We start from the raw sequence: 18,673 nt of genomic DNA on the forward strand, positions 1-18,673 counted from the left end.
TCTTTTGTGTGTTTACAGTTGAACAAGGTTGGTCATATTGACTGAGTAATTATGCTATTGGGAGTTTAGAGTTATTATTTGAGTTATTATTGTTATTACTTTGAGTATTACTATATTGTGATTGAAAAAGTTTAAAAATATGTCATTAATTGAGGGTGCGCATTGTAATCCGGTGCACCTTATAGTGCGGAAAATATGGTAAATAAAAAGGGCTGCAAACACAACATTTTGATAGAACAAATTCAATACAATAAATGGATAAAAGATGATATGTAAGAGTTAAGAAAAAAACCTAGTTTGTCCATATGTAATATTACCATCATATCTGTGTGTTGGGGTGTTCGTCAGTGCATGTGGCGTGGCCATTTGTGTGGAGACAGGAGGGGGTGGGGGAGCAATGTATTTTAAGGTAATTAGATTGTTGATTGTGTGGTTTCCAACCAACGTGCTACGACCAAAAGCCCTCCAGTCAACAACAGTGATGCTGAGGGGTGGGTGGAGGTGCTCATTCTCTGGTAACTCCTACGAGACAAGAACAAAATATCTTATTTCATTGTGAGGATTGTTTATTTTCAGATAGTAAGATCGTAGAAAAATGACAAAATATGAGGAAAAAGGCACGAACCAGCTCCATGGTGTCAACCAGCGTGGTGAAGTTAGGGTTGGATTTGTAACGTTGAATGACGGAAGAACGCAATGTTTTTCCAGCGCATTCTATGAACACCTGCAAACACGCTATGGTTAAGTTTTTTTTTTTTTTTAATCATTGTGGCAGAAAAATTATAGATTATATCAGTTTTTTTTTGCAGTCCTTCTCGTGCTACATATTATTATAATTATATATTACAATAGAGTTTTTCCATTCTTCTGCCGGCTCCCGATGGAGGTGGACGCTTTCTGCTCTTCTCTCCACTACCCCTTGCTTTTGCAGGTCTTTGACCTGTGCTGTTTGCTGTGACAACTATCATTGTAGTCTCCTGCAATATTCTATTCCAAAATTAAATCATGGAATTTGTCAGCTGTGGTCTCAATTCTATTGATGAAATTTTCTTGACGAGAAAAGGTGGCGGGAGCCTTCCTGGACCTTTGCGACAGGCGCCGTTGGACACACCACCACAGTGGTGTGTCCAACACTACAGTATTGCAATGTTGATAACGAGATCCACCTTATTGAAGATTATGGATATCTGGTTCATAGCAAAGTTTCCCAGACAGGTGCAGTTGGATTAGGAAACAAGCTGCCGGTCGTCTTTGAAGGCGTTCGGGCGAGCGTACAACACTCAGACTCATGTGGAGAGTGGATTAAACTACAACTTGATTGCGGTTATAGAATCCTCATGTGGAACGAATGTCATCAAGGAGAAGTTGCAGTTTTGCCTCAAGGTAACAGATTCGGCTAATTTGGCTAATTGAAGCCCCAGGCAGAGTCTCATTGTCAGCCTGCACCCAAGACAACTGTTATCCAGACTCTCTCCTGGATAGAATTTTCACAGGGACTACAAACTTACCAGCCCCTCTCCTACCAAGGGCTTTTGGACTGATAAACAGATTGCACCTTGTCCAACTGGGACACTATGCTTGGTGTATCAGCTAAAGGACAACCTTACACAACACATACACAGAAATCACATCGACCATCACAACTCAACACCTCTGTCTTTCCTGAATTCACCCACGTGACGTGACTGTCGCTTGAGGAAGCATCGCACCTGGAAACTGCCAGCAGGACCACGTCATGGCCCCCTTCCCTCATCACCCTTCTCCCAACCATCTACATGTTGTGTGAGATACGTGTAGTGTTTTTATGTTGACGCATGTGCAGTTTTTTTTTTTTTTTTTTTTCCCAGACTTGAGCCATATCCTCTGTTTGGGGCATGGCCAAAACCTCTTTTTTTCCCTCCTCAATCACCCCCCCCCTCCCATGTAACCTAATCTGTTCTAAGATCTGAGAGCTCAGCATTAGGGTATCCCACCGGGCCTTGCTGTCTGTCTCCCCCTAAAAGTCCAGTGCTCCTATTTGCCTGCGTCCACGTGTCCCAGATGCATCATTTTTGACTGGGGACGCATACTTTCAAATCAATGTGCGTCCTTTGCACGCATTTATTTTCAATAAAATATTGATCATCATCCACCTACTCTTTTATTAACAAAACTTGAATTACAAAATTTTTTGACAACTTCGACCGCCATATTTGGTTTTTATCTCGCGGAAAAAAAAGGTGAATCGAGAAAAAAAAAAGAACACAGCTTTGTTAAATAAATGCTGCTCGCGACATCAGCCTTACAGCATACTGATGATCAAGTAGACAACAACTACTGAAGGTCGATGTCACGACCATGCATCCGGGAGTAACTTCCAAAAAAAATTCTTTCAGTGCCATTCGTTTCATACTTTACTTGATAGTCTTACGTTTTATTTTGAAGCATTTTCTGACTTCCTTTACAAACAGCCGTGTCGCCAGACACATTTCATTGGGGCACATGCTACTCTGGTAGGTTTATTTTTATAAGTGCCTTGCTATAATACAGTAATTCATTGCTACTGTATTAACTCCACATAAACAAGGCGCACACTGCTAATTAATATTGTAATTTTTTCACGTGTAGTTGCATAAAACATAATGCTGCTTATGCTCTGTTGGCTCTGCGTAGATGATCATTTTGATAATGCAGCATTGAGCTTGTGTCAGTTGACAGATATAACAACTGAATCAGGGGTATCAGACATACAGCCCACCTCCTGGCCCACAAATGGTTTTAAACCGGCCCAGGAGATAGTGAGGTACAAAAATGAGCTGAATTTTGTGATAAATGAAAAACTTGAAATTTTTAAGATTAATAGTAATGTAGATATTTTACGATTAACAGTGATGCGGTTGTTGCTTTCTATTGGGCAGTATTAAAATGAATAATAAATATGAAATTTTTGTTTTAAAGCCTGTGATTGGATAAGTTCTCCTGGGAGTCCGACAGTGCCATTTTAGTGCCAAATGCCATGAATTTGAACCAGGAGATTTGTTATTTATGATGAACCTTCCAAAATAAGTAGATATTATGAGCACAGGTCAGCTGATCCCCTGTGCTACTAGCTGGGCAAAGGTTTTGATTAAAATAAAACCTAAATTTATACATCCACCCATATCCATCTTCTATAGCTGCTTATTCTTACTAGGGTCACCGGCTTGCTGGTGCCTAACTCAGCCAGCATCAGGCAGTCGAAGAGGGACACTCTAAACTAGTTGTGAGGGCACACAAAGACAAACAACCATTCAACTTCCCAATCATGCGTAAGGACAATTTAGTGTCCAATATACTGTACCTAACCAAGCATGTTTTTGGAATGTGGGAGGAAGCTGGAGTGCCCGGAGAGAACCAATGCGGGCACAGGAAGAAAACGCAAACTCCACACGGGAAGGCCGGAACTGGGGTTGAACCTGGGACCACTGAACTGTAAAGCGGATGTGCTAACCACTCTTTCACGCCAATATAATTGTATGAAATACAAAACTGTATAAAAATGAAGAAATAAAAATATGTACTGTATTGTGTGATTGTTTGCATACCTGAGGGCGATCAACAGTCAGTAACTGAACTTTCTTAAGTTCTCGTAGACCCCAAAATAACACCTAGCACAGATATAGAGCAAACATACGCACACACATGCACACACACACACACACACACAAACAACCAAACACACACGGGTATTACTTGACATGATAGAAAACATACATTGTGTGGGTAATATTTCATTGAAGTTTAAAGAAGCATTGTTTGCAGTTTTAAAATTGCTCTTAAAAAAACACACACACACACCTCTAGTCTGTATGTACTGAGAACAGGCCTGATATTTTCAGGCACGGTGTAAATTCCTCCTTCCTGTTCCTCTAAGGGAGGCAGACTAAGCTCTCCAGACATGGGAATCTATACATAGACAACCTCCATAAGATTTTCAATTTGTGGTATGGAGCTATAAGAGCAAGAGTCGCATTAGCTGACCTGCACCAGCTCAAAGGCAGCCAGCAGCTCTCCTCCTGATTGGCTGGCGTGGTGTAGTGGGCTGTACTGCAGAGTAGGCGGCGTATAGGACTCTGTGAGCAGGCGGACCTCAGGCAAGACCACTGTGGCCCCCAAATACTCTGCCTTGCCCTGCAAACAAATTCCGTCGTACTTGTATACATCAGTGGTTTTCAAACTGGGAACCCAGAGTCCATTCGGGCCTGTGTGCCAAAAATCTGGGCGTCCACAAAATGATTTGCAAGAAAATATGACATTATGTAGTGAATTAAGCTCAGCAAAACCTTGCTTTTTACTTGAAATGCAAGTGAATTATGTTCAGATGTAAATTTTTGTTTGTCAAAGAATGAGGTTGAACAGTGTTCATAACACAATGATGTGAATGCTCTTCAATGGATGTGATTGCTTATTGCAGTTTAGCGTCAGGTGAAAACATGGTGGCGTGGATTGTAAAATGCCCACCTCGGGTACGTACATACAGTCGATGGCATATCTGTTTTAAATCAAGGCTATCTAACTTACCAGCGCATCATCATCATATACTTCAACAACAAGTCTCGGCGGTTCCTCCCTGATGTGTTGAAGATCTCCATTCAGCACGATATGACTCATTTGCAAGCACTGATTCCACGTTGGACTGAGAGTCTGGCTGATCACCTGGCACACACATTAAATACACTCAACAATGCTGACTGTGACAAACGTAGTTGCCGAGGATAGTTGTAGAACTGATTTCTTTTACGTTGGTAGTCTGGCAGTGTGACAAGTATGTGACCCGAGCAAAAGGGTCAGAAAGGCCCGTGCTGTCAGCTGCAATCAGTCCACGAGCTTGATACATGTGACACCTTAGCTGGAACTGATGTTGCTCTGCAGTGCACATGGAAAAGTATTAATACACAAACACACACGCACACAAATTTTTATTCCCTAAGTTTATGGTTTCTGTATGCCGATTAGATCCGTTTTTTCTATGCATCTGGTTTCTTGTGCTTGAGTTGTTGGGGGTTGGATAACAAAGATAAATCATAGCTGAAGTCGCCACTGATTGGCTGCCATTGTGTTTGGCATAACCTGAGAGGCTCCTGTTTGTGGGTGAAAGGACACGTTCAGGAGATTGAAAAGAAGACGTGAAAATGAAAGAGCATGTGAGAATTGGTAATTCGATGGATGTAACTTTAAAAAATGCCTCAACGGCACCTTTGATAAGGGCAGAATGAGGAGTTTGCTTACCACAGAAGCAGCTCAAGTTTAGCCGACCACATAAATGCAAAGCATACAGCTACAACTAAAGCTACAGCTAATGACAGCAACAAAGACGTTAATATAACAGGCCACAGCAAAGCTCTTTGACAAACTAAACTCTGTTAATTAATTGATCTCATTTTTTTAAAATCAACACCTTTGATCAGTTAAATTTTTTATATCACTAGCCTAACAGCAAAATTTCCCAAGGTTTTTAAATTAATATCACCAATCCAATAATTTCAAATGTGCTTGCTAAAGTTTGTGTTTTGCCTTTTATATCATGCTATTAGGCTAATACTAAAATTAAAAATCGAAAGACCTGTCTAAATGTGACAGTGAGCAATTCTTTTCCTGATGTGATAATCATCATGCCCTTTAATCACCACTTGACATGCTACACTTGTGAAGCAGATGCCACAAGTTTGTTCTGAAGCACCACATTGATTGCTCAGGAGAGAGCACAATTAAAAGACAAAAGTTAAGTTTTGACTTAGACTTTACCGTCGCTGTATGTTTTTGGTATACGAAATACAAATTCAGATTTTGCAACAAACTGAGGAACCCCTCAAAGAATAATACGACAAGCCATTCGTGTCTCTCTCTCACCTGTACACATCAGGTGAATTGGGGCACTGTTGACGTCAGCGCTCCCAGTGACAGAGCTGAAGCCTTCAGGCAGGTCATCCAGCATGTGAGCAGAATCCATGCAGGATCCAAACCACAAGTACACATCCACTTTGGCCTGCACTGAAAAACCCACCACACGCTTCCCTGCTGGCTAAAAACATGCACACGTCATTATATTGTTATTTTATTGGACATTTGTTCACGTTTTACCTTGAGGAAGAGCGTCACTATCTTTCCACAGTGGACTCCTCGAGCCTCCCGACTGCTGCAGAAGATGACGTCTCTGGCTGGGAGCCGAGCGTACGCGACACGCTTATTGTTGCTCAACAACCACACAAAGATGTCTGGTACTGTGTGTTGAGGCTGCATTTCACAAATATGTTATTAAAACAGCTGGCAGTTGATTTCAAGGGGAAGTCATGTTAAAAAAATATACACGTGATAAACACCCCCACACACACACACACACACACACGCACACACACACATACATATATATATATATATATATATATATATATATATATATATATACAATGTGATTTAACATGTAAAGATATTTTATAAAATTGATTTCCCCTTGAAATCAACAGATTCCGTTTTAAAGGAGAGTATCAACATGTCCGTCTACTTCATTCAATATATTGTGAAAAATACATTTTGTACCTCCTCAACCAAGAAGCGTAGCTTCTGTATAAGTTTTGCCGCATCCTCGAGCGCTTCCTTCACGCCGCCCGATTTCCTCTTTCTCTCCATCAGAGACTGAGCATCTCCGATCATACTTTCCTGCAACACACGCATACACTGTAGAAAAGAACTGGACAAGACTTCAAATAACTGAGTGAGAGCTTGGTTCATCTATAAGTTCGAAATTGGGTATGAAGAGAAGAACAAAGGCGAAAATTTAAATAAGAATACACACTGGAAGTTATGTGACGTGAGTATCATGGAGTTAAAAATATTTTTAAAATGTTTTTTTTTTCTCTGCCAAGTACAAGTACTTATTACGTCACCTTTCTAAACGTAAAAAAACCTCTTTACCATTAAGTCATTGAGATCAATGTTATCTAGTGTTTTATTATTTTTACCTCTACCGCTAATGTGTGAAAAAGTGTGAAAATTGGTTAACACATGAATGCCATTTAATAGAACACATTACTACAACATTGCCTGAAATTAACTAAAGATTTTTTTATGTAACCACTTGACCTCCATCAATAAATTGAAGCATTTGTTTTTTGAAAATAAGTTCAAGTATATGGTTGTCCTTTACATTTTTTTACTGGTACACCTATTTTAACGACGGAAACACGACTGTTGTAAAAAATATATATATATTTAAAAAAAAAAGATAATTCAAAAAAAAAAATACTGTAAACAAGCATGCACTTCATCTGCAGGACTTAAGTTGAGTCTGTGTTATGTTGTTACATCCTGATATTAACCTAATCAATGCAATAAGTAAAACATAATATTGATAACCCTTGATTACATTTTCTTAGATTTTAGAGTGAAAGTTTTTCTTCTGCGAGTATTTTGCTTTCTCCTACCAGTTCCTGTTTGCACATTGAGAGGCGTTTCTTGTCTAGTTGTGTCAGGTAGTTGGACTTTAACTGAGCCTTCAACTTGGCCTCTGCTGTAGCTATGAAACGCCTGCAAAGACATAACGCATAATGGATCACATTGAAAGATGAAAGTTGCACACTTTACAATTTCAAGGATTGATCTGACTACCTGGCATCCATACAAAAACCTTTGACTGTTAATTTCAGGGTCTGCTCAGCCCCAGGATACGACTTTCTGTGAAGTTCAGCCGCCCTGGTCACTCCTTCCTCCTAAAATTGGATGCTAAGTTCTAACAAATATTTGACATGATGGCTGTACAACATTCATGTGTTTAAGAGTGCGCACGTACAAACAAGGCTGCTATGTTCTCCAGCATGTTGGAGTTGTACAGTCGATATGTCCTGTCCTCCCACTGACTCAACACACTGATGCATGGCTTCTGTTTCTCCAGAGGCAAATACATGTAGTACCTATAGGACATAAAAATATAAACACGCATATATATATATATACATATATATATATATATACATATATATATATACATATACATATATATATATACATATATATATATATATATATATATATATATATATATATATATATATATATATATATATATATATATATGCACACACACACACACACACACAAAGTATATACTGTATATATACATATAATATTTGTCTGTACAAAATCCACCTGTTTCCTTCGACAGGGAGCGGTTTCTGGGCACGCGTGGTGGACTTAGAGGTCCTGCTGGGGTCTTGAGATTCTCTGGGTAACAGCGGAGAAGAAGGGGAGGCCCTGTCCGAGGAGCCTTGTGCCTGTCTCCTGCGGCTGAGGGCTGGACTCGTTGTGGTGAGGCTAGACTGGCATGCAGGCTCCTGCACATTACCGCAGTTGCCTTGACAACAAAAATTGCAAAGGCACATAACTGATTTTGTTTTATAATTGAGATTCATCTAATTTTTTTGACATATATATATATATATATATATATATATATATATATATATATATATATATATATATATATATATATATATATATATATATATATATATATATATATATATATATACATCTCAGTATATCAGTGGTGGACCGTTAAGGCCTTCTCTGCTGGCCTAACATGACATAGCTATAATAAACTAAAATAATTATATTAACCCTAATGAGTCAATTTCATTTTAAATACATTTTTATAATATACTGTATATATTATATATTTTTTTAATTTATAAACTTATTCTCCGTATTCTGTTCTTTTCATGTCATATTATATCCATTTGGTTATGCCCCTTCTAGTGTTGTAGTTTTAAGTTGGAGTTTTTTGCCAATTAGAATTCAGCTAACTTGTGTCGTCAAGCTGTATGTAATCTGCCTGCTCCCAGAGGCACAGCAGTTGTGGGCTTCCGTGCAAGTGCAGATGGATATGTGAGCGGCCTGTGGAATTTATAGACAGCTGTAATAGCCAATCGAGTCATAAGATCGCCATCTAGGCCTCAGGTTGAACGTGATGTGAGTGGATGCTCACTGTAGAATGGCGGTGTAAAGCTCAACAACCAAGCTACGCGGTGTTGGCTTTAGCAGATTGCGCTACCAGCAATAACCCTGGCAAATAGTTTTGCTGGGAACGCCTTTTGTTTGCAAAGGATCTATTTGGTGTTTGGAGCTACACTGGATTCTCAAACTTCAATTGTTTAACCAAGGCAGCAACGAGACACCAAAGCACAGCCGCGCTACGGTGCTTTAAAAACTCCTTGGGACACCCAAGTGGATATACTGTATTGCACATCTCAGTTCAAAGGTAAAGAAAGCTCCTCAATGCGCTAAGTTGCTTTTAAAAAACTTTTTGAACACCCGAGTGGATACACTGTACATCTTAGTGCGAAGAGAAAGACAGCATGAAGAGGTCAAGAAAAATCGAGAGCTATTGAAAGGACTGATATTTATTTTAAATGATTATTAATTTTTGAAAGTTATGACAGCAGCACATATAACAAGTTTTAATGGCTGATGCCGGTTTATTGTCGTTTAAAAACTCCTTAAAATAGCCTGTTTAGCCCAGTAATGCATATGTGTGCGCATGAGGGGTATTTATTCAAGAGTCTGACATCACAGAAGGTGTTCGTGTGAATATCATAGGCAGCCACTGATTGTGGAATTAGATGAATCTTTTTCTCATTTGAAAATGCTTTTGACAAGTTTAGTGGGTACTTGGAGGTACATCATTGAGAACCACTGGTGTAGATAATCATGCACTCCAGTTCCCCTTTATTAGAATATGCAATAATACAGTAAAGCGTGCATTGCTTCACTTACCCAGTGAAAACTCAAATGTTATAGGCTTGTCTCCGATCTTTCTGTCAATCATGGTGGCTTCAAACAAGACCCCAAAGAGCAGGAAGTTCTCTCTGTTCTCAGTATTAATCTAAAACATGATCATACATCCTTAATCATCCTGCATGCATCTGCTACCTCCTCTTGACAATATTTTGATTGAAACTTCCTGTCATAAATGGCGTCCTTACTGTTGGTGGACATTCCACAGGTAGAACCTCCGCAGCTGCTTTCCCTTTGTCGTCATCCCCTGCACCTCCAGAGGTCCCTACGGCTAGTCCACCGCCTGCCGGGGTCTTACTCTCTTTCCCTCCGGCTTTTACTGCCCTTGCATCCTTTGCAGGCTTCACCATTCGGGCAAGTTTGGATTCAGTGCCTGTCCCGCCTGATAGTATCTCTACCACCAGCTCTACAAAGACACGCCCCCTGTAGGCAGAAATTCACATACATAATTGGCTGTTTCTGGTATCCTACACTGTTGATTCTCTTATCAATATTCTCAACGAACCGAAAAGAGACGCCCTCGCCAATGCCCTCATTAAGTTCGGCAGTGTCATCACCCAGGGAGTTTCTGACAGAGCCATACAAGTTTATCCAGGCAGGACCAAAAGTTGGTAAAAAGCCTGTAGAAATATCAAGAGCAGGGTTATCTTTTAACAAAGAGTTCCTACATCCCTCAGCATCCACTGCCTTACCTCTGTCGCCATCTTGCTCATTGGAAATGCGCCTCAGGTCAAAGTAGTGGGTTCCTATGGCAACGTCACTCACACTTCCTTCATCCCAAACCTATCAGCATATAGGTTTGGGATAAGAAAACATGTACAAAAGATGCTTGGGCGTTTTACGTTTGGTCAGTTCTTGAGTTGCGCAAAAGTTAGAAGGCATGACTCTTGGAGTCTGTCAATCATCTGTAAAATCAGAATGCTAAACCACTGAAGCAAGCTTAGCTAAACAGAGAAACAGAGTTGCTAAATCAGGGAAACGATTTGCTCAACCATCAAACCCATTAGCAGAACCCAACAACAGAGTTGTTCAAGAGGTAAACTGTCAAGTGGAGTTGCTCAGTTGTTAATCAATAGTGGATCCATGTTGTTCAACCTCAAAATGGAGCATCCACTGTTCTCTATGTACAAATTCCCCAACATAAGCACTGCAAGACATAAACTTTAGACCTGGATCTTCATTCTCTGGCACAGAGGAGGAAACATCTCTGTGAAGACAATCTGTTCATTCCACACTGGATCAGCGTTGGACTTCTGTGTCGAAGTGCGACCCTAAAAGGTGAGAAGAAGGTGGTGGGTTTCATCATTTGTTTTGAATAAGTGCTCGAGACATGGTATCTATTTGAGTAATGATAGTATCAATTGAGTAAATATCTGCACTAGTGTAATTCCTTGTGGTATCTTAACATTTGATGAACGTTTGAACACTTAGGGACCATAAATGGTCCCTGTTAGTGGTGAAACAAATAATACAACATCTATTTTTTATACTCATCACATCAGATCTATTCAGTAAGCTCCAGTCTAACTCTAAGTAAAGAAAAAAGTAGTTTTTATGTTTTTATGTTGGCTCGAGCCATAAAAACAAAATATGTAATATTTCTACCCTAAAAAAAAATATATATCTAAGTGAAATAATTGAGATGATTACATTAAAGTCTTTGGTAAGTCATTAATTGATAACATAATTGATTTTACAGAATTTTTATTTTTGGAGCAATGGCATAGTTTTCAAAAACACTATAACCCTTGGTGATGATAAATGGTACCCATTATACAATTGTTTAAATATTAAATGGATTAGGTGTTTTTCCATTCATCAAATTTTATTTTCATCAATACTGACGGATTCAACCATGGCTAGAAAGTGGTATTGTTTTTTTGTTGTTTTTTTTATGTTATATGATGTTATGATCAGAAAAACAATGTTTTTTTTCAAGGAACAAACACAAAGTATGTATTTTTCCTCCAAAATGTTTCAAAGTGGAATAATTCAGATAAATGTAGTGGGGCCTTTATCAGGCCAATAATGCATCACATCATTGATTTTAATACACTTTTATTTTTGGAGACACAAAAGTATTTTTTTTATTTTTTAATTCACTTTTTTTTTCATTAATGATTTTTTTCCTATATTAAATTTGAATTCTTTTGACAGTTTTTGTTTAGTAAAACAGCCTAGATCGGCACACAATTGACATTGTACCTACCATTTGTTTGAAGAAGCTAACAACCACAAAAGGGTCAATGAGCGCTGTATTGTCTCCTATGAAAGCTTTGGTGACGTTGGCCATGATGCTGGAGTTGTTGCGGGGAAGGCCTTCCGCTCGATACACCCTCACAGAAAAACGAGCCCAGGGACGTTCTGACGGGAATCCTTCAGGTATCAAGAGGTTTCTGGGTAAAGTATATCAAAGATGTCGTAAAAAGTAACGTGTCATGTGAGTGTCATCTGATGAGGATGAGTGATACTTTTTAATCAGCGGGTAAAAGACAAAACAAGACGAGCAATATAGCTCGTTCACACACTTTTCTATTTGCTCCTCAGCATCAGTGGCTTTCGACCCGGGCTGCATGGCGTCACCTTTTGCCGAGACACTGATGTCACATTTGACGTAACCTTTGCACCCTGTACTAATATCACCAGGGATCACCAACATTGCCCACTTGTTGAGGAATTGATGACCTCAAATAGAAAAATAAAAAGTATGTTAAGAAAAGCACACAGTCATTATTTCTTACATTATGTGGATCAAAGTAACCACACCTCGATCTTTCATTTCTCAGATGTGGAATACACCTTGATACATTTGCACGGTTTGATCGACCGATTATCGGCCAGGCGGATTATCCGGACAGATATTTGGAAATTTGACGTTTTTGTTGTTGTTGTTGTTGTAGCCGTGTCCTCACATGGTTCTAATTTAAGTTCATAAGCGAGAATGTCTTCTCACACAAATACGAACATGAACATGAACATGAAACCTTGCCAAAATGTCCACCTGGTTGTTTGTAGACTGTCCATACATCCAACTTAAAGGAGCCGATGCAGAAGCTCCTCAGCATTTTGGAGTGCATCACCTTGCAGATCGGAAGCGAAAACAACAATGAGGCGTAAAAGCGTTTGTCAAAAGGATCAATTATATTTTTGTCTGATGCTAACTCACTGTTAACTTGATGACTTTGTCAAAGAAGATCTCTTTGTAGGCAAAGAAGTCAAACACAAAATACTGGAAGGAGGAAAGGAAGGATGACTCAATTAGACGAGTCACACTTGACCGGAAGACATATTGTACTATTTATGCACCGTTGGTTTTTCATGGAACTTTGTTTGTCGTCTTACCTCATTGTAAAAGGGCGCGTTGGTTGCCTCTTTGACTGTCGTCTGCTTTTTCTCATCGCCAATTTCAATCACAACACTGGGGTCGATGTTTTCACCGACCAGCTGCTTGGCCTCCGTGATGTTAATGGCAATCTGAACGTACGGAAATGCACATAAGTTCAACCACAATCTGAATGTACGGAAATGCACATAAGTTCAACCACATTATTTTATGTCAAAATTAGGGATTCTCTAATCGTGTGAACTAGTATGTATATGTACACATGCACAGACACACACATACATGCACACTTACACACACATCTATATACAGTATACGTAAAATTACCTGGAAACTCTGTGGTTTATCTTCATTGTCCTGAATGCGCGTGTTGAGTTTGGACCTGAGCAAAGCCAGTGCATTGGAAGCGCAAGGACAGGAATGGAATTTTGAACAAGTAAAAAACACGACAAAAAATACATGCGTTATTGAAAAAAATGACATGAATCTAAATATTTAATGGTGTAGTGAAAAAGTAATAAAATGATCTGATGTTGTTCAACCTTTCAGTGTTTATTTTGTGTATTTGTATTGTTAAAAGTTTCATAATGAGTATTTTTCATTATGAGTAAATATTCATTTTCATTAATACACCACAGTAGAAGTGTCAAGTCAAATGACCACCTCATTCTTCCTGCTGATTTAATAAGGCATGTAAGGAGTTCATTATTGCTTCTTTAAAAATGTTTTTGAGTTTTTGAACATGCATGTCTAATTGCCACAACTAAATCAATGATCAATATAAACCACAACCCTACATAAACATAGTGCTCAGAATTTAGAATCCCTAAACGGTGTAAGTGTGATATTATGAAACACACATGACAGGTAAAAACAACCTTTTGATGTTGGGTGTGATTCTGGTTCGGATATCCGATAATCCATGTTGACCCTCATCTTTTTTTTCCTCCAGCAACTGAGATGCTTCTGAACTGCCCTCTCCCTCACTCTCTATTGAAATAAAATGAAAACAATGAAAGAAAAAGGGATGTAAGAATGAGAAACTTTCTTGGTTGAATGAGAAACATTTCCATACAGATGATAACGTTTTTTATTTGGAAAAGAAACCTTCTATTTCACATTTTCCCCATGTCACTTAAGAGGTGCCGTAGACATGCACATACAGTACATACACACAAAAACAGATTTGCTTTTATTATACTTTTGCCAGCAAAACAGTTTCACAAGAGGGGAGAAAAGAGAAAAAGGGATCAATGACCCTTTCTCTTTTGTCAAATGGGCCCTCATTTTGAGCAAGGACTCAGCTTGTTAAACGGTAGACAACATTGCTAACGTGTAGTATGATTTTTTTCCCTCTTTAAATTTCATCTTGTAAAAAAAATGTACCGCAATTCCCCCAAAACAAGGGACTTCATTTGGTTATCGGCCGTACTCTTGCTTACAATAATTAACGTAACGCAGTGCTTCTCATTTATATTTTGGAAAGCCCCCCCTTGGAAAAAGAAAACATTTCACACCCCCCCCCCCCCTCTTTCCACGCAAACCCTAATATTATTAACTATGAAAATTGTACAAGTATCCCCAAAATTGTATCATTTTTAACATTGATACAAGCAAAAAGCGAAAAACGTACAAAAAAGGAAAAAAAAAACTTTCAACTGTTAACTAGTTTTTTTTACAGCATTCATACAGGTTAAAAGTTTGTCTAAGCCTTGGTTGTGGGTTTAATCCGGTCTGCGAGATGATTTTGTAGAGTATAAAAATGAGCTGAATTCTTTGAGAAATGAAAAACGTGAAATGTCTTATTATTATTAATGTTTATGATTAGTAATAATGCTAAAGTTTTATGATTAATAGTGACACTGTGCTTTTACTATTTTGGACAGTAAAACAAAATACTAATAAATAAGAGATTGTTATTTTAAAGTTATATAAAACGTTATATAAATATATACCATGATTTTATTGGTCCAGCCCATTTGGAAATAAATTTTCCTCCATAAGGCCCGAAAGCTAAAATAACTTTGACACCCCTATTCTAAGCAGAAAAAACTCAAGTGCTTCAAAGTACCTGGAAAAAAAGATGCCAATACTTGTTTTCTCACAATTACAGGACACTCCATATCGCAAAAACAAATCCTTTTCCTTGGTGTCATCCGCGCAAGTATTCCATTTGACTCGTTTATTTATTGCGGTCTTTTGGCATATACAAAATATTTGTAAACTTGATAAAACGCGGATGCTGTGAAACTTGGGGTATTTATGGTAAATTGATCTCAGGCCGCTTTGCGAGGAAAAGGAAATCAACCGCTTGAGCGCTGGTGCTGCGTTCAACATACCGCTCACAATGTGGGAAATCTGATACACAGAACTTTAAGCACAAGGCTGCAACAAACATATAATTAACGGATATGAAAAGTTGAGAAAGATGAGATTTATTCTGTTTTGCAATAGTTTTTACATTGTTGCCAAAGTTGCGTCTTACACACAGTAACATAAAAAATACCAGAATTTGGCCGCAAAATAAAAGAGTGCCTCATATAAAAAATATCATATATAATCTTGTATTTGGGGAATTACGGTAGTTAAAATGAATCACGGTTCTAGATACTTTACTCTATTTTGTATATGAAGTATAAAGGGGTATATATTATTATCTATTGTGATAAGTAATATATACGTAAGAAATAACTAATTCTTCACACAGGTCTGGCTGCAATATCAAGCTTTGCACATCAAAATCTCAGGTCTGGGTTATATTTTAACAAGTAAGAACAGTCTCCTGTGCTGTCGAGAAACTTACCAGTTAGACAGCTGATCGGGAGCGGCATGCACACACTTGTCGATCAAGCCACTGATGTTTATGAGCGTCATATGTGAGTAAATCTGCCTGAATGAAGCCGATTTTCTGGGATTTTAACCACTGCAAGAGTGTACTGATTGCAGCAAAAGCTCTTTTTCAGTCAGTGGCATCTGATTAAAGCAGCAGCCTCCATCTCGGCCCTTCCCCATCTTTCGAATGCAATGCAGCATTTTCTTTGTCGGACAAATCAGTCTTGGTATTTCCATAACAGAATCGGAGGACTTTTCTGGCTCAATTGAATATCCACATTGGCCCATTTCTCCTCGACTTTCAACAGAATACAGTAAGTATTCTCCAGTGAGGAATCATCTTTGCGTTTTCCAATTTTTCCTTATAACGGGAATACCTTGTGTGGGAAACGACCGTACATGTCCTCCGCGAATGTACAACTACATTAACAAAATACAGTAAATGTGTAACAACGCAAACAATTAAATAAATAAATAAAATGTGTATTGAACAAAAACTGCAGTATTCAGAACATGTATGGCATATGAACACAACACTGGAAAAAGTATAAACATGGTCCAGATACTGTTTATAAAATAACACCAATACAGTACAGTACAGTACTATACTGTACTTAACTACATTATTGTAGAGCGGTAACTTCCTGTGTTTGCACTACAGCGGGCTTCCGGGTACTGGAAGTTCTGTTGCAAGGGATCGATAGTTCATGTAAAATAGTGTAGAAAATTTTATGCATATGTTTTTTTTTCTGGGTTCAAAATTTTCATTTGACAGAGGTCCATAGGTGGGCAGTACTTACTTTATTCCATTTTGGCAACAAAAACAATGAACTGGCATGATGGGGCAAGGGACGACCTTGTCAACCACTTGCTGCCACATCCGTTCCCAAAATGGCACCTTCCTTTAATAGCAGTTCTTCTGAAATAGTGGGGTGGGCCCCCCTGGGAAAAGGATTTGTTTTTACCATGTGAAGTGTAATTGTAATAGAAAAGAATTGGCATCTTTTTTTTCTTGCACTTTGATGCACTTGTTTTTTTTTTTTCTGCTTAGACCAACCTTTAACCTGAATTGCTGTAATAAAGTAGCTAACAATTGTTCAACATATTTTTTATATTGCTTTTTCCTTATGTCAATGTTATAAAGGATACAGTTTTAGGTATACATATACCATTTTTATAGATAATAATATTTATGATCAGCATAGCAAATGGGGGCATAAATGTTTTCTCTTTCCTGGGGGGGGGACAATGCAAAATATAATTTAGATGCACTGCTTTAAAACTAACAAGACATTTTAATTTTTGGATGAATTGTTGCGGCAAATAGAGAATGCGACACAAGAATTGGAACACTAGCTATTTATCAAACTTACAATATTGCCCACTTTTGCCATCAAGATCTCAATTACACTTTTAGGCTCATATATTCTGTTTGTTTGTCATATTATGCTGTGAAGGCTTATAATTCATTTTTGATTTCCTCATGAATCTATTCCTGTAAGGCACATTATGTCATTAGCTTTGGACAGCCTGCCTTGGAATTGATAATTTTGTTGTTGTTTTGACCAGGTCATGTTCAATAAAATACACGATTCATGTTTAAGATGTCTTGACATGAATTCAACCTCAAACAGGAGAATGTACTGACCTTGAATAAAATCTGTATAAAAGAAAATAAAGAAAGAGATTTTGGATATGGACTTGGTTTTGTTTTTGATATCCAATATCAATATCAGATCAGGACACCTCTAACGTAAATTAATTGGTTTTAATCCTCATCGCGACTACTCGTGTTTTTACTAATGCACCAAGTTAGAGGAGGAAATTTCTACTATTTGCAGCACTGGTTCTTCTGACAGTCTTTTGTATGTCAGTAAAATTGGAACTGCATTGGCATCCTTATCAGTATAAAAAGTGTGAATGAAGTGAATTGAATTGGGGCCTTCTAAATATGTGTTTATGTGAAACTGGTCTGTGGTGTAAAAAGGCTTGGGATCGCTCTACTGTGCCAGAAAATGAAAATGATGAAGAACTTCGACTCAAAACTCAGCAAAATATAGCCAGTTTCCTTGATATTCACAACTCATAGAAAGATAGAAAAAAAAAAGATAAACACTGTTGTAACGCAATGCATTATTGTATGTACTTGGGAATTTATATGTTGCTTGAAATAAACAAGTCATCTGTGATGAGGATGATCATGTGTCTGTTTGACAAAGGTTAGTCTTTTGCTCACTTGTGCATGCAGATGGGTGCGTTTGCATGCATGCGCAAGCGCGTGCGCGCACACACACGCACACACACACACAGCGATTGTGTGATTGTAAATACAGTTTTATTTGCATTGAATGTGTCTGAGGACTTACCCAGAGCCGCCTTGTTTGCCAGGACCAAGTCAGAGTGGACCTTTTTCTTCTTTTTTCCTTTCAGACCGAACATTAGCTTCGCCTTTCTGCTCACAGCAGAAATAACAAAACTATGTCAGTACACCTTCACCATCTAAACGCTCTATCGGGAATGCTACGTCACAATGCAATCATATCATGCTCAAACATACCTGAATAAATGTGTCAGTTCTAAATGAGCATGTTTTTACTGTAAAGCTCACTCAGTTCATCCCAATGAAACTGGCTACAGGGCTTGAATTAATAGCAAATATGAAGGCAATTGCTAGGATAACTTGTTTGGGTG

General features: G+C 38.3%; 1 protein-coding gene across 2 annotated transcripts in view; it reads right to left on the reverse strand.

Moving 5' to 3' along the window:
• Positions 1-18,673, reverse strand: part of LOC148424125 (fer-1-like protein 6) — a 32,339-nt gene that overhangs the window by 12,085 nt on the left and 1,581 nt on the right. For both annotated transcript variants that reach the window (XM_088415674.1, XM_088415673.1), the window contains exons 2-28: positions 18,349-18,434; positions 14,029-14,140; positions 13,478-13,532; positions 13,150-13,281; positions 12,974-13,036; positions 12,809-12,887; positions 12,336-12,492; positions 12,017-12,203; positions 10,977-11,078; positions 10,500-10,590; positions 10,313-10,427; positions 9,996-10,230; positions 9,787-9,895; positions 8,161-8,365; positions 7,805-7,925; positions 7,624-7,724; positions 7,440-7,542; positions 6,556-6,675; positions 6,100-6,252; positions 5,869-6,040; positions 4,760-4,884; positions 4,540-4,674; positions 4,000-4,149; positions 3,817-3,924; positions 3,564-3,626; positions 626-724; positions 318-522 (exon numbers count right to left, since the gene is read on the reverse strand). In XM_088415674.1, coding sequence (XP_088271800.1) covers positions 318-522; positions 626-724; positions 3,564-3,626; positions 3,817-3,924; positions 4,000-4,149; positions 4,540-4,674; positions 4,760-4,884; positions 5,869-6,040; positions 6,100-6,252; positions 6,556-6,675; positions 7,440-7,542; positions 7,624-7,724; positions 7,805-7,925; positions 8,161-8,365; positions 9,787-9,895; positions 9,996-10,230; positions 10,313-10,427; positions 10,500-10,590; positions 10,977-11,078; positions 12,017-12,203; positions 12,336-12,492; positions 12,809-12,887; positions 12,974-13,036; positions 13,150-13,281; positions 13,478-13,532; positions 14,029-14,140; positions 18,349-18,434 — 3,383 coding nt within the window. The remainder of the gene's footprint in view (positions 1-317; positions 523-625; positions 725-3,563; positions 3,627-3,816; positions 3,925-3,999; positions 4,150-4,539; positions 4,675-4,759; positions 4,885-5,868; positions 6,041-6,099; positions 6,253-6,555; positions 6,676-7,439; positions 7,543-7,623; positions 7,725-7,804; positions 7,926-8,160; positions 8,366-9,786; positions 9,896-9,995; positions 10,231-10,312; positions 10,428-10,499; positions 10,591-10,976; positions 11,079-12,016; positions 12,204-12,335; positions 12,493-12,808; positions 12,888-12,973; positions 13,037-13,149; positions 13,282-13,477; positions 13,533-14,028; positions 14,141-18,348; positions 18,435-18,673) is intronic.

This window comes from Hippichthys cyanospilos, chromosome 5, assembly GCF_059441005.1.
Source record: "Hippichthys cyanospilos isolate Australia breed blue-spotted pipefish chromosome 5, RoL_Hcya_1.0, whole genome shotgun sequence".
Taxonomy (NCBI): domain Eukaryota; kingdom Metazoa; phylum Chordata; class Actinopteri; order Syngnathiformes; family Syngnathidae; genus Hippichthys; species Hippichthys cyanospilos.